The sequence below is a fragment of the Corvus hawaiiensis genome, chromosome 6, assembly GCF_020740725.1.
Source record: "Corvus hawaiiensis isolate bCorHaw1 chromosome 6, bCorHaw1.pri.cur, whole genome shotgun sequence".
Lineage (NCBI taxonomy): Eukaryota > Metazoa > Chordata > Aves > Passeriformes > Corvidae > Corvus > Corvus hawaiiensis.
Genome location: NC_063218.1, coordinates 20690271 through 20706200, shown reverse-complemented (window position 1 = coordinate 20706200; position 15930 = coordinate 20690271). Strand labels below are relative to the sequence as shown.

Below are 15930 nucleotides of genomic sequence, written 5' to 3'. Positions count from 1 at the left end.
ACCAGTCTGCCCAGACCTCCTGAACCCCAGCATGTGTCTGCCACTTGTTGAGTACCCCAGTACTACCGAAGGCAGTACTACAGTCACCCCTGTCCATTAGGCTTTGCTGTCCCATTATTCAGGGTTGAGAAAGACACTTTTTATAGCTAGTGTATAAAATAGTATTCCAATTACTTTCTTATATATGGCAGTTGCTGTTAGGTTTCTGATACTGTGACCAAAAGGACAGGAGTTTTTTCTGGGACTGGTGCACTTCATGTTTCAGACACATGTGCTGTGACCCACACCAGCACCTAAGCTGAAACAGTGAACTGCTCCTCCATCTTTTGCTTCAGTACTACTCCAAACGTCTGTTACGTGGCTCAAGCTCTAGGCCTGCTCCATTTCCTTTGCAGTCTGTTGCTCAATCTGTATGATCAAATGAAATAATCTCTTTTTTGTATGTAGTCCCGTAACTTCTACTTTATGTTGTCCTTTATACCATTCAAAATATTCCCTTTCCTCTTCTGAATTCAAGACCTCTGATTTATCAGAATATACAGCACTTACAACTTTAATTTCACAGTAAAGATGTGGATATGCTGTTTCATCTTAACATTTATTTAAATTTTCATAAAGTTTAAACAAAACATGACATCCCATTTCAACTGATAAAACAAAAAGAAAAAAAATAAACCACTTCTATGAAGTTAGCCAGTGTATAGACTTATTTTACAAAGTAAGAAGGTAAGAACATGTTACAAAATAATAATTAAACCAATCAATGTCAATAGTGCAAAGAATGAATTGCAAGTAAGAAAGAGAGAGGGAGGGAGGGTAGGACGGATGGGAGGATGGATGGATGGATGGATGAACGTGTGAGTGGGTGGCTGGCTGAACAAAACAGGAACATCAGGAACAGTTGTGCATGTTATCACACAAAATTTTGTATCTTAGAAAAGTAATGATGTAGATTTCACTTTAGTGGCAGAAGAGGGTAAGTACTTAATCCGTATCCGTAAGTGATCTCTGTGTGCTGCAAATTCTTGTGCTGGTCAGTTCTGGAGATTAATACAGCTATGCACACAAACTGCTAGGAGTCACTGAAAGAAATTTTTCACCATCTAGAACACAGGGGACCTATCAAAGGTGTGACTAGTGCACTGAAGGGGCAAGGAAATTACCAAGAATTTTATGCAAGCAATAGAGTCAGCACTTCCAGGCTGAACTTTGTACACTTTTCCCACTTGCTTTCATGCTCTTTTGCATGCAGTTGCTCTCTATCCTGGGAGGTGACTGTTCAAGAGGGAGTTTTAGCAACCACTAAATATGGGGACAGGTGTTGGATATCCTATCAACTAAATGTCAGCCAGCAAGCCACCAGCAAAGGAAAATTATTTCTGCAGTTTCTAATGATGCTGCTACATCTGACTCCTTCATAGGATGACTAAATTTGAGTCTAAATAAAAGAAAGAACAAAAATAACATCAGTCAGTTTTAGTATTTCTCAGCTGAATTTACCCATTTTCCTTTTCTAGCAGAGTGTCCATAGTTAATAAATGTAAGAGACATTAACTAAAATAAGCTCAGCTGCCTGGAGATATTATTCCTCTTTACCCCTTGTGATCAGAGACACTTTATGTTTCTAGGCAAATTTCCATACAATACCTCAAGTCTTACCACAGTACAAATATTAAAACTGTAATGAGAAACAAAAAGAGGACTGAAAGTGAGAAAAACTTCAGGGAGTAAATGTATGCTTACCTTGAAGGCACATTTCCTGCATGGAGTGTTTGAGTACTACAAAGCTTTCAAATATACCAAAGGACAGTGACTGCATCTTTCTCAAAAGAAGTATTAATCTGAAACTAGTCAGAGAGATTTTTCCACATGATAAAAAAAAAAAAAAAAAAAATCATCCCCACTACAGGCATTGCTTGTATCTAAATGATTTCTGCTACTTTCAAACTCACAAACCTCTCAGATCTTTTCCCTTCACTCCAATCAACAGTCTGTTCAAATTACTACTATACTCACATGGGTGAAGAGTATATGTACATAAAGTATGCATGTGACAGTGTGTAACTGAAAAACTGGCACAATTTGATCAATAAAGAACAGTGGAGACCTCAATAAGGGCACTTAGGATCCCAGTGTTCAAATTCTCAATGCTTGTAATGGTGCTGGACTGAAAAAAGAATTTAGTTGAGACACCTGGTGACACCAACACTAGACTTTCTAAAGATTTTGGTTATTAGCACTCTTTTGAAAAATCAAACTGCTTACTACAGTCCTTTATTAGGAAATAAGATCTTTTGAAACTCTGGCTGAGGTATTCATCCTAAACTCTTGAAAATTCAGTGGCAGGTACATCTAAAAACACTCTCTAGAGATCAGAATGAATTAAAATAGCTTTCATATAAACGAGAACACTTTTCCAGTTTTGCCTGCTTAAATTCATGATGACTGGAAGAGATACTTATGTGTACAACTAACTACATTAAGAAAGATTAGAGTCGGGTTTTTCATTCATTGATTCTGAATTTGAAAAAAAATCATTGATGAATTGGTAAAGACATTAGGTAAATCCATAAATCTCCAATACGTTTATCTTTCAGTTTCTGGAACATAGAATATTCTGCGGCACAAGTATGATAGAGGCTGAATAGTTTAACAATTCAACAGTGATGGAAAATTATATTCCTTTTATTTTCTCCCCTCTTAAGGGGTACAACTTAACTTTGCTAACTTGTATTACTTATTTGTGTTTCCACGAGCTGAGGGGCAATAGGTGAAAATTCAGACACTGAGCCTACAGGTCAGAGCAGAAAATCTCCATTTCTTTCACAAAACTTTCTCACATTTCCTCAGCAACATCTCAGCACTGCTTCAGCTTGGATTTTTTTGATTTCTTGATGGTGGGATTTCAAAAACTGTACATTAGGAGCTGCAGTGAAAAGCAGGAAAACCACCCAGAAATTCTTTGACTGCCTTTGAACATAAGAGTGAATTTTGTAGAGAGGAGTTGCCGTGCAACTCATCACAGCCAGCCTGTGACAGAGCTGAGAACCAGTCACAAATTCAGCCCCGTGCTCTCGGATATTTCTAAATCTATACAAGTGTTATCATTAATAATATCAGAAATTTTAATCCATTGATCTCAAAATTCTTCATAAAAGTTAATAGCATTCTTCCATTTACGGAGAGATGTTGTAAATGCTTAGTACTGACTGGTGTGCTCCAAGGAGCATCCTGGGCCCAGAAGGGCTACCTGCAACAGAGAATTACAGGGTTATTAAGAAGTCCTAGAAGGACTTCTTATTTACATATTTACAGCGCTCTACCTGTGTCACTAGGGTGATGCAGGCTTGAAATATAGGTGCATTTAAAAAAGGCATTTGTAAGTTCCCTACAATTTGTGTTAAATTCTACCTCTACCAGTTTCAGACTCAATGAAATTGATTTCATGTTTTACTTCGGATTTTAATATTGTAGTAATTTTTATAGGAGTCACAGTGAAAGTAGTAAATCAAGGGTGTATTAATTTTTTTATATCAAATATAAAATGAAATAAATTTATAAAACAGCTTTCATTTTAATTCATTATGATTTTAAATTACATTGCCAAAGTTTTGCAAATGTGTATTTTAAAGTCAGTAGTAACCTTTCAAAAGATAAATGATTTAATAAATTACTTATTTTACATTTAACATTATGTGACATAATATTACACAAGCCATAGAAAGTACTAAAAATGGGTACTTTTAACACTGTTTTCTCTGAAAATATGTGTAAATGAGTGATTTATGTCTTCTGCATTTTTATTTAGAAAGAATTTTTAAGACTTGCTACTGCTTCCAGCCAAGTGGGGATAAAAAATCTCCATGACAGAAGTTTGTTGTTAATTTTTGGAAAGAGATTTTGGGGCCCAGTTAATGTGAGTAATATAAAGATACAAATTACTTATATTGTGGGTTCAAGATAGAACATGAAAATAATATTGTGCTGGACAGACATTCAAGGATTTTCAGGAAAACAACCAACATTGTCTGTTAGAGTAATTGTGTTCTGACATTTTCAATAACCACCCATTTTACTCATCCAGGAAAACACATAAAAAAACCCCAAACCCAAAACTAAACCCCCATGTTTTTCCCTTCAATATCTTTCTAGGCAGGAATGATCTAATCTTAACAAAGTCCCTCCAGTATCTCCACTACTGTAACACACATTCCCTATTGCTAGCAGCCATAACCATGTTCAGTCAAGATACCAGAACGGCTCAGACTAAAAAGTAAAAATTTTAAGCAATTGCAGAGACTTTCTTGTAACTTGTGCAGACTCCATGAAAATCTGCACAGTGTCATTTGAGGGATGAGACAGGAAGGGGTGAACAGAACAACAGCTCTGTGATCAGCTGTCCTGTCTGTAGTTCATCTGCTTAAACACAGAGACCATTCTCTTTGTTTAGGATGCAGGGCGTGTTGATTCTCCAGAATGATGCTCAGGGTTTTCACTCTGTGGACCATTTCAGAAAGGAGATTTTATATAATTTTTCACTTGATCCTTCCTGAATTTTATTTGCCAGTTCAGAAGGAAGAGACTCAGTCAGTGACCAAACCAAAAGGCATTGAAACAAAATGCTTAATGTGGGAGGGCAAGATTGTGAGATAAAGGCTGTTTTCTAGTGTGGCTGTGATGGTTGCCAGACCATACTTGAGTGCAGAACCTAAGTGGTGAAAAGGCAGAAAAGGCAGGCTTGACTGTACAACTGTACTTACATTGTTCCAGCAAAAGCCCCTGGATCCCACCCAAACAAACCACTGACGACCTTCTTCTCAAAGTATGGATCATCACAAAGAAAAAAAATGATACTCTTCAGAGCATTATTTTAAAAGTAGTAGTCCATATTTTTTTTAAAGAAAAATACCCAAACCCTGCAAGTCCTTTCTTCCTGGTCTGTTAATCTGACCACCCGTCTTGGGACCTGCGGACTGATCTTCCCTTACTGTGTAGCACATTCATTGACATTTGCAGTACTTTCTCCCTTCAGATCCTCATCCAAGCTTTTTTTCTGCTCTATTTCAACCTGGTAGAAGAAAAAGAAGAAGAAAATTCGTAACAAGAAAGGAAAACAAAAAACATTCAAAAATCTTCCTCAGTGGTGGTTCTTGTGCTCAGGTGAAGAAACTCTTGGTGAACTGAGAGGGTTGTGAGGACAAACAGACTGAGGATCAGGGAAAATTGGATTTTATTTACTATAAGGATTTTCAGTCTAATCTAAGCAGTTCTACAATTCAACAGTGTCATGAAATAATTTCCAGAAGAGATAAAGAGAATTCACATGATTTTATATTCATTATCATTCCCAACTGTACTCTGAATACAAACCCAGAACCAAATCTGCAGATGATAGGTAGATTCCTAAGTGACACCAGAAAACCAGCCTTAATTATAAATTCTGCAAAGACTATGTATAAAGCAAAGAGATTAATTTTCTAAATGATCTTGAGTTTGAAGAGACCCATAAGGATCATCAAATCCAATTCCCTGCTCCTTGAAGCAGTGCCTAACACTACCCCAAATATCAGCACACTCCCTGCTGTCCTCAGGCTCAGAGGTGCTTTGGCCTACAGATACCAATTTGTATTGGGAGAGGGCCAAGGGGATCTATGCTTGGGTTTTAAATTTCCACGTCTCTGAAAACTCAGGAATAATCCAATGTTTTAATTCTTAAAAGGGATACTTAGGAAGATCAAATACCATCCCCAGGAAGTTTAAGTAACCACTAAAAATGTAATTACAATTACCAGTAAAAATATTTTCCATAAGAGTCTTTTCAGAATCTTTTATCATTGCTCTTAAAGAAGGCAGGTAGGATGCCAATTTCTCTGCTGAGTATTCAGCTAACATGCAAATTTACTGAGATATTTTGGCAGGTATATACATAGTGTACTTTCCCATCTGCTTCTCTCCTTAGGGCAGGCAGAAGGAAGAAATATTTCAGCAGAGAAATAACATGATCCTTTTGTCTGCAGTAGAACTCCCACGGTAGCACTCCCACTATAAAGAGCAGTAAAACTCCCTGTTCAAACTCTCTCCATAACAGCTAATCCCCGGGAGCTGGCCGTGTGCATGCTCTTCCACAGGCAACAGCAAGCAAATTTATTCCATCTTTGCTGAGGGATAATCCACTGCTTATTTGCCATGAATCAATAGCTGCACATGGGTAGCTACTGCACACACCATGGCATGTGCCAAATTCCCACTTCTTTCGTCCATGGTATTTTATTTGTCTGCCCATAGTTTTCAAGACAATGAAGCGTGCAAAGTAACCATGGTCATAACCACTGCTCAGTTTTACCTTGTAACTGTAGTGTGCTGAGTAGTTGACCCACTTCCTCACATTGGTCTTGTCCTCGACAGAGATGGACCGAACAGTGGCTTTGGACGCAGAAGTGGTGGGCATGTCAAATTCCACATCTACATAGCGGATGAAACTGGAAGGCACTTCCCGGTCAGAGCCAAGCTCTAGGTGGCAGAAGAAGCAGTGAGGATGGCCAGAAGCTGGAAAAAGAGAAAAACCAGTCATCCAATAGGATGAAATTACGCAGTCTTTAGAAGGCTTAGGCATTGCAACATCCCACTTGACCTCTGAAACAGAGATGGAAAAAAAATGCCACTTGGTGTGAGTCTGGGTAAGAATTTAATCTAGAGTCAGCCTCATATTTCAAAACAGTCTATCCAAAGTTCCCTTACTGCTGGAAGGTTTGTAAACTAATGTGTGTGCAGCAAATCCAGTGAGAGCCTGTGCAGTTCAGCAGAGACCAGGGATATGCAGCACCATAGCTGGAGCCAAGTTATGAATGAATGGGTACAGTATCAAGCAGATATAGAAGCTCAAGTTCTGCAAGCATTAAAATACATCTCCTGCTTTTCATCAGGATTAATTATCCCAAGTAGAGTACTCACTCATTTGCCCTGGTTCTGGAGTAAGCCAGGATCTCTGTTTGACAGCCCTTCCTGGCTTTTCATACATGGAGCATGCTTTTTCTGGATCAAAAGCTGTAGTGCACAGCAGGCCTTCCTGGTGGTCCTGCCCACCACAGGAGAGCAGCAGCCCTAGGAGCTCTCAGGGAGATCACCATGCCCTCCAACACTGCAGTGCTTTTGCTTCTGGCTAGTTCTTGGACTTGGCTGTGGTGGGCACAGCCATGGTAGCAGCGCACTTCAGCATCTGCCATGGGGCCCTTGGGTGACACAGCACTGCTCTCTGGTACTGCATTATGAAGATGCCTAAAACTGGCTTAAAAAATCTGTGTTCAGCACTCAGTACTGGAAAACAATCCCCAGTCTCAGGCTCCCCATCCGTTCATATCTGTTTCCTCACACTGTACACTTTCAGCAGACTCCTCATTGTAATTCTTCCTGCTCATCTGCTTTGCAATGCTTTTCCTCTCTAGTTTGCTGTGGGTTGCTCCCTCCTTCAGACTGGAGACCCCCAGCAGGCCAGGAGAAGCGGCTCTGTGCTCTGGTGCAAGCCACATCCACAGGTGCGGAATGTTCAGCTTGTGCTGCTGCACTCCTGAGCTGGCATGTGCTCAGCTGCTTTTGGGGTGAATGTGTGTGAAGGTATCACTGGGAAGTGTTTAACTGGGCTTGAGCACACTGCATGCCACGTGCTTTGGAGAGCTGAGCTTTTAAACTATTCATAATTTCAACTGGACACCTGGAATCAGCAACCTCTTTTAACACACCTAAATGTGGATATTCAAAAAAGAAAGGAGGGGGAAATGAGAGGCAAAAAAAGGTGACACTATCCCCAAATGCATAAAAATTATGGACGTTATTAATTTAAACCAGCTCAGTATGGTAAATAACAAGGCAAATGGATTATGAAAGCAACTTCTCCAGTGAAGCTACTGCAAAATTACCTAGCCCATCAGTGCTCACTACTGCCCTGGGCATGAGGCTCATGAGGCACCACCTCAGCAGACTGTTCAACAGGCTCATTCAGAGCTCTTTCTCTAATGGACAGGTACACTTCTTACTAAAATCAGAAGGAAATCAATACCCTGTTTTTGTTTTGCACCTCTTGTTTCCTTGAGCTACTAATCATTTATTCTGACAATCAAGGATCTGATAGTATAATTCATATATATGTATGTGTAACTGTGATTGGAGGGAGTCTGTTCCAAATGACTCATGACACTCCAAATGTCCCAACATGTTTAGATTAAAAGATTTAACTTACTCCAGAAAGTATTCCAGGCAGCATGCCTGGGATCCACAGCCAAACTAGAGAAAAGTTCAAATCCTGATCCAAGGCTCTACACAGATGCTACATCCCTGCTTCACAGAAAGAGCATTTTCCCATGACTGAAGACTGTTTGGATGTTTCCCTAGTATTCTACTGGTGGATTAAAAAAAAAGAACATATGAAGCCCAGCCAGCAGCAACTGTAGCTGTAAATAGCTTGCAAATAGGCTTTCTTTATCTAAACTCTTTTGATCATATTAACTTTAAATATAAGAAAGGCAATAAAGTTTACCAAGCTATTTTGGACAGGACTTCAGCAATGTGCTCAGTAGAATACAGTCTATATTTTTTCCTTAGGTCAAATCATAGTCAGAGTATGCACTGTCCTTCGTTTGTCATGTGCTTTTCAATGTTCAGTCATAAGCAGATGCTTTGGCTACAAAATAATACAGACAGTGCTGATAACACTGTCTCCTAGAGTGAGAGTGCAAAGAGCCCCATCCCATTAGAAAGCACGAAAAGAAAACATTTAGATAAGTGAGCAAAGCTGCTGAAATAATTCTTAACAATTTGGGTTCTTAGGACACTACAACCTGCACACAAGCAGAGAGCTTTGGTAGGGACATGCTCTCCTGTGGATGGCAGGCCTGGGGGTCATGCCACTCACCTCTACACAGAGACTGCACCAGTCCACATCTGGGGAATGGAGTGAAGCACAGGAGGTCCAGTTGGCTATCTGGAGACCTCTGGAGTTCTGGGATTGTGTTTGCAAGGGATTATGTGTCAGAGCACACAGGGTGGATGAACAAGAAGTCCCATAATGTGTACCTGCATAGGGACTCCTGGGAGCATGTCTGGCAGACAGGCACATGTGCTGGAGCCATGCAATGCATATGCCCCGAGTGGTGTGGACCCATTGTGGGGCCTCTGGAAGCAGGTGGAGCTGCAGGCTGTGGCCACCTGCAGCACTTCCCTCAGCTGCAATGTAATGCCACTACTACTCTCCTGCCCTGGAGTCCCAGGCACCAGAGCAGTTCATTAGCAGGCCAGATTTTACAGAAGACCCAGAGTGCTCTTAGAGGTGAGTTACAGGTATCACAGTAAGAGACCATAAAGTGTGAGTCAAGGGAGGAGTTTTATGTTTAGCGCTTGAGAACTGCATCATTTATAAGGACTTTGCAAATATGAGAAGTTGGGTTATTATTTGACTTGTGGATAGGGCTGGATACAACCAAACGTGCACAAGGCTGGCATTTAGATCCCACATCAGTATCACTTGGACAAAAGCGTATGTGGTCCATCAGGCAAATCTAAGAAGGAGTGGGAATGAATGCTTCTGAGTACCACTTATATACCTCTTTGTTTGCCATATACTTTGAGAAAAGAGAACCATAGGATGAAGTACCACCAATAAACAGAAATAGTCCCTGAAGAGCAAGGTCAGATTTAAACTACACTTGGCCTGCCCTGTCGTCACTTTGGGATTCCCTCCCTCTCACATACCTCATGTGTCTTGGCCAAGACAGTGCTTCCAAGGCTCTTCCTTTCCCTGAAATTACATCTGATCTGACCGGAGGGGTGAGGACACTCTCTTCCTCTCAGGATGTAAACAAATATCAACTGCCCTGCGTTTTGCATGATGACACTGATGGATAGATGCTCTGTGGCAGGGGTCCAACAGCAGCAAGAAATCTGTAATGTATTTCCCCCTGTCACAGTGTATATACAATAAAGAGTCACAATGGGAGAGAAGGAAACAAGAGGCACAGATCAGTATCTCCCACAGAGTAGCAATGGGTAAGGCAGCATCACATTGCAGGAGGCAGTAGAGACAGGAGTTTTGCCTCTTCTCCTGGTTTGGTACTGGCATGTTCTGTGATTGTGTTAAAGTCTAAGGGCTTTCGTTTCCTCAGCTGTAATGTCTGTATGGTACACTGAGATTTTTGGAGAGAAGACGCCACAGAAGGCCCAATTTCACAGCATCTCATTCTCAGAGCTCGTGCAGATGGCATATTGAGATTTTCCTCACAAGCATGTTACTGCTCATAAACAGTCTGAGGTTAATTTTTCATTGCTCTATTTCTCTCAAGTTTCCAAGCTTTGTCTCCTTATGCCTCACACTACAGGAAACATGGAGCCTTCCCTTTTGTCAGTGATATCCCTCCAAATTTGTAACCTGCGGTGTAAACTAGTGTCCTTGGGCTGAAACGTGACCCAAAAGATTAGGACACTTGGATCACTGTTTTGCTGACACTATAACTCAAACTCAGGAAAAACATATGTCCTTAGAGAGTGCCAAATCTGGTACTACAATGAACTTTCCTTCAGGAAACACTGAATACAGAAACCCTCTCAGTCACCCAGATGCATTACTACAGCATTAATACCGAAAAGTCCATCTCATTTGTAGAAAGCTATTCTAGATCAGAGAAGTCAAGAAGTAGAATTCACTACAAATAAAAATAAACCTGAGTTGTCCAGCTTTGTTGTGCACTGTGGATGACAGGCAGCAAATAGAATGACTGGTAGAAATGGCCAAAGGGAACAGTAGCTTGCCTACATTAATTGAATGTTTAATTATGACCATGTTACTAGAAATACAAAGACTTGGGATAAAAATACAAAGTGGGTTTCATGCTGGTATTCCCTCTTCAGGTTTATTGCCTGTCTGCACTGATTACAGAAACATAGCCACAAAATGGTGTTTGGAAATTTCTCTATTTTTTTTTAATGGTTGAGCAATTTTTTCTGTTCTCTTACAATCCCTGTTTCAGAGAATTTATGGGCATTAATTGTGGCATATGCATTGAAATATATAGCACTGGCCTAGTATGCTTGGCAATACATGGAAAAGATATCAATGCAATTTATCTGAACTACAGCAATTTATCTGATCCTGTCATTCAGCCCTATAGCACAGAATCTTGCTTTTGCAAGTTGACTGAAAAAGCCCTGCTTCCCTGAGCACAGAGTACTGAGCTGGTGCCTAGGTTTCAAAACCAAAGAATCACAGAACCACTTAATTGGAAAATACCTTTAAGATCATCAAGTCCAACCATTAACCTAGCACGAATCTAGTCTACCACTAAATCATGTCCCTAATTACCACATCTACACCTCTCTTAAATACCTCCAAGCAGACAGAGAACACATATTTTTGTATCTAGAAAACCTTGAACTGTTTCTGTCATTAGCTATATTTGTAGTATATGTAAAACTATTGCAATGAAGGGTCAGATAAATGTTTCATGCAACTAACTTATGTCTTTTGGTATACTACAAAGGATGATATATCTCTCACCATTTAAACTCAGTATTTCCTATCTTTCAAAACACAGAACTTGTTTTAGGTTATTCCTGCGGAGATGGTATGCACCACTCACCTGAGTTTTTGTCAGGCAGTCGGTTTATCCTCCATACGATGGAATTAAAGGCATGCTCATATTTGGCAGTTCCCAAAGTTACTCTCATTACTGGCTCAGAACCAGACAGACTGGTTGATCCAAAAGTGGCTCCCTTGTTCACCTTGGCTTTCAAAGATTTCTCCCCCAGGACACTCTCCCTGCGGAAGTTCTTCACCCACTCATTTGGCACAGGGTAGCGGATCATCACGTTTTCACAAGGGACCTGAGTTAAAGGGTCATGATTGGAAGAGAACCCCGTGGACATCATCAGCCAGCTCTGCACCTCCACCTCAGCACCATTGATGCTGGCAGCTGTCCTCAGAGTAAAAGGCAAAGTTTTCTCAGCAAAGACAGTCCTGAATCTCATCAGTTCAAACCGGCAGGCATCCAAGGGGTTGAACAGGATAATACGGGAGTTATTAAACACATCCTCATCCACACATGAATGGAACCGGCAGCTGTATAATTTAATCCACTTAGTGGTAGTAGTGGGCATAATATCCTGCCTTGCAACTATTTCATTCCCTTTGATCAGGATATCGTTAAGGCCCAGTCTGCATTCTGCCAGGCCAGAAAGGAAGCTGAGAACATAGATATGAGTCAGCACACTGTGCTGGAGAATCACACTATCTCCCTTGCCCAAGACGCCATGAAACTCATCCCTGACATCCACAGTGATTTCTTCTTCTTGATAATTCAGTCCCACTGTGCTCAGATCTGCTGATGAAGCTGGCAAATTCATCAGTGTATCTTGCACAGCAGTGATGAAGCTAAGGAAGTCTTCATAATCTGTAGTCCCAAGCTTGATAATTTGCTCTCTCTCTGCAGTGTGTGCAATGGCTGGCTTAGGCTGATACTTCTTTTTCTCCTTGTACGTCGTACGATCCAACCGCACACTGTGTATCCTTCCATTCTCATCATAGTTCTGGAGTTTGCGCTCTGAAATCTCATGATTGATTTCAAGTTTGAGTTCCCGGAAAGGCTTCTCTAGTCCCTTCTCATAAAAAAGCTGTATACATCCACTCTTGGTCAGCTTGACATATATTGGTCCCCAGTGCCTGGATGACATGATGTTCTTCTTCTCTGGGATTCTGAGCATCATTGGCCATCCATCCTTTGGCTGAGCTGGTGCCAGGTTAAATAAAGCTGCATCCAGATCATATGGCATCATGGGGTCATCATCAGGCAAGGTAGGACTACTCACGTGATCTGGGTCTCCAATCTGGAGCTGTTTGAGCTGCTCTAAAGCATCTGTGTGGGTTACAGTTTTGTTTGCCTCATGGAAACTGATGGCATCAGGCTCTTGATGGAGAATAATGAGAGAGTCTCTTTGGTTTTTGCCTGGAGCACTGGAGAGAGAAGAGCTTTTGGAACGCCTCTCTTGCTCCTCAAAGAATGAGCTGAATGGATTGATGGGCGAGGGTTGGACATCTCGAAGAGATTCATCCAGAAAGGGATTAGTAGCGCTCCAGGGTGGTGTTTCAACAGAAGGCAACTTGGCTAAGGAGGAGAGATCTAGTTTTTGAACTTTGGAGAGGTCTCCCAATGTGCTTTTAGGACGTTCTCTTTTCTTCAAGGATGCAGTGAGATTAAAGTTAACATCTGGAGCCTGTGCTTCTGCAGGTGGGGTATCTGTTTTCAAGGGAGAAAGGCTCTGTGGTGAAAAACTGACTTCATTGTCATCAAAAGTCACCCAGCTGGGAAAGCGAACTGTGGTTGGGGTAGATGAATGGCCATTCATGGAGGTGTTGTTCAGCTGCCAGTTGACAGCCTCCATATCTATCTCTTCATCTTCCTGGAGAGACGAGGAATTGTCTTTAAAAAAAGAGGGGAGGGGAGGAAATTTCAGCTAATTATTCTGAAGTTACCTAGTTCTCTCCTCAAAAAAACCCCCACAGTCTGCATGCTCAAGGAAGGCCTATTCATATGTCACGCAAGAATAAGATAGTCAAAAGACTTGGCTAAAATGCTGAGGAGTCTGACAAGAATTAATGAAAAAATACACAGTTGAACACAGAAAAGGAATCCAGAAAGAAATATTAAAGGAATGACAGCAATGATCGTATTGATCTCATCCCAACATAATGACCTAAAGGAGAAACCATGTCATGGTGGTTTTTTAAAACTTCCCTCTCTGAACTTTCAGGATGCATTTCTTCTCTACAGGTATCTTTTGTTCTCTGCCTGGAGTGTTCCCTCACTCTTATTATAATTTTTGCCTTTTCTGTCCCCATACCCTTTGCTCTAGAGAATAATCCAGTAGGAAGAGGAATGAACATTGAGGAAGAGCACATCTCCAGTCTGTCCCCATGTACTTGTCTGTGCATTTGCTGTTACCACAAAAACACAAGGGGTATGGTGATGGCACTGTAAAAGGTGCCTAGGTGTGGTTTTTGCCCAGGATGTGTTCAGTAAAGAAACTGAACACTACCCAGTGTGCAAAAGTCTGACAGTCCTTGGATATATCTCTGAAACATCTCTCAGAGAAGCTGTGATCTAGGCATATATGTTAGGATAAGGAAAAATATATTTTTGACTTGTGTTGTGGAAGCTGCCCTCATTCTCTCTCAGGACACGGCACCTTTGACTGCTCTTTTCCTAGTCTCAGGCTCTGTCAAGACACTTTGTAGAAAACTGTATCACAGTGTGCTGTTTCAGTCCCAGCTCTTCCCAGGATCACTGCAGTGGTAATAAGGCGTTTTCCAAAATGAGCACAAATCCTCAGTGTTCAGAAATTTAATGATTTGCCTCCCATTTTCTTCCCACTGAGCTAATGAATCAGAGTGCTCCTAAAAATGAGCAGCAAGCATGAAATTATACTCTGTAGTTGCACTGCAGGTTTGCTCTACATGATACAGCAGGGCTGGCATTTGTGCTTTTTGCTTCTCCCAGACATCCCATGTTTTACATAAGTCACTGTTCTTCAGTACAAGCGAGTAGTAAGTGTAAAATGTAGCACTGTGGTATAGCTGTGCACCTGTGATTTGAGCAATATTTACAACAACAACAAACTATTTTAAGTAATTATTTAAATTGCCACCAGTTCCCAAAAAAGATGAGCTTGATTTCCATTCTGCCTCAATCATAACAGACAATTTGAATTTTTATTTCAGTTACCATTTAGAATATGAAATAGGGAATATTCATGCTAGCCAAAGTGCTGCCATGAGCTCATTATAATGTTTTGGCTAACTTGATATTCTGGGCCTCTCATTCCAGCAATATGCAAGTTTACCCAACCTTCTGATCTAAGGACAAAACATATGATCCAAGTTCAAAGGGTTATTACAATTTAGAATTATATATGAAGGTTAATGATACCAATTTGCTTTTCAAGCCACAGTAATACAAAGCAATGACAAGAACAGATAGGTTTTACAGACTACCCATGCATTGCAAAGTGTATTTGGAAAGAAGTGCCATTGTCTCAGTTTCTCAGGTTTTCTTCTCTATCCTGCCATCTCACTCCCAGCTTTGCACAGTGCCTGTCTGTGGCCCCTACTACTGTCACACCACCAGGTGCAGTGCTGGATTCTTTATCTGCTAAGTACTGCCACAAGGCTATAAACAGATTTGGCGGGGAAAAAACAACAACCCAACTGACTATTATCCACAACCACACTCTGAGTGAGAAAGTAATAAAGAACCCACCAAGAATAATCTGATATTGTTCTGATCCTCAGTCCACACCAATATGTTATCTATGCTGTCCCACATCTTTCCAGGACTTTGGTCATGCAGTGTGTAGCCCCTTGAAGCAAAGGTTTTATGGTAGTTCCGGGAAAACACTGCCTGTTTCTTTTAGGACTTCTAAAATTCCAGTGTTTATAAGATCTGGGTTGCTTAAGAGTAGACCACCTCTTCTCTGCCGGCAATTATAATTTTCTCCCTTCCTGTATCTTAATCTTTGAACTGCAGAAACCAAATGTGATTCCACAAATAAAGTATTAAAACCTCTGGTAAATTTGACAGGCAGGTGAGAATGCCTCCTTGACAGTTCATGTGAAAACCACACAGAAATCACCTGAAAAATTTCTTTCTAAGCTGAACAAGTTTTGTAATATGTATTGCTTTCTTTGATCCAGATGCCCAGAAACACAGCAGAATCATTAACAGATTCTGGTTTCATATATGTAATAATATATAGTTTCATATGTAATAATTGCATAATTTTTATTTTCTAGAAAAAAAAATCTGTAAACTGTTATTTGATTTGATATGTGAAAGTGTCAAACCTGGGAAATGAAATAATCTTTCTTTCCCAAACTAAGATCAAACGTACATTCTA

General features: G+C 40.6%; 1 protein-coding gene across 2 annotated transcripts in view; it reads right to left on the bottom strand.

Moving 5' to 3' along the window:
- Positions 1-577: 577 nt before the first annotated feature.
- The window catches only part of STON2 (stonin 2), a 75212-nt gene continuing 59859 nt past the window's right edge, over positions 578-15930 (bottom strand). For both annotated transcript variants that reach the window (XM_048307241.1, XM_048307240.1), the window contains exons 5-7: positions 11622-13457; positions 6344-6546; positions 578-5068 (exon numbers count right to left, since the gene is read on the bottom strand). In XM_048307241.1, coding sequence (XP_048163198.1) covers positions 4985-5068; positions 6344-6546; positions 11622-13457 — 2123 coding nt within the window. In that variant the 3' untranslated portion in view covers positions 578-4984. The remainder of the gene's footprint in view (positions 5069-6343; positions 6547-11621; positions 13458-15930) is intronic.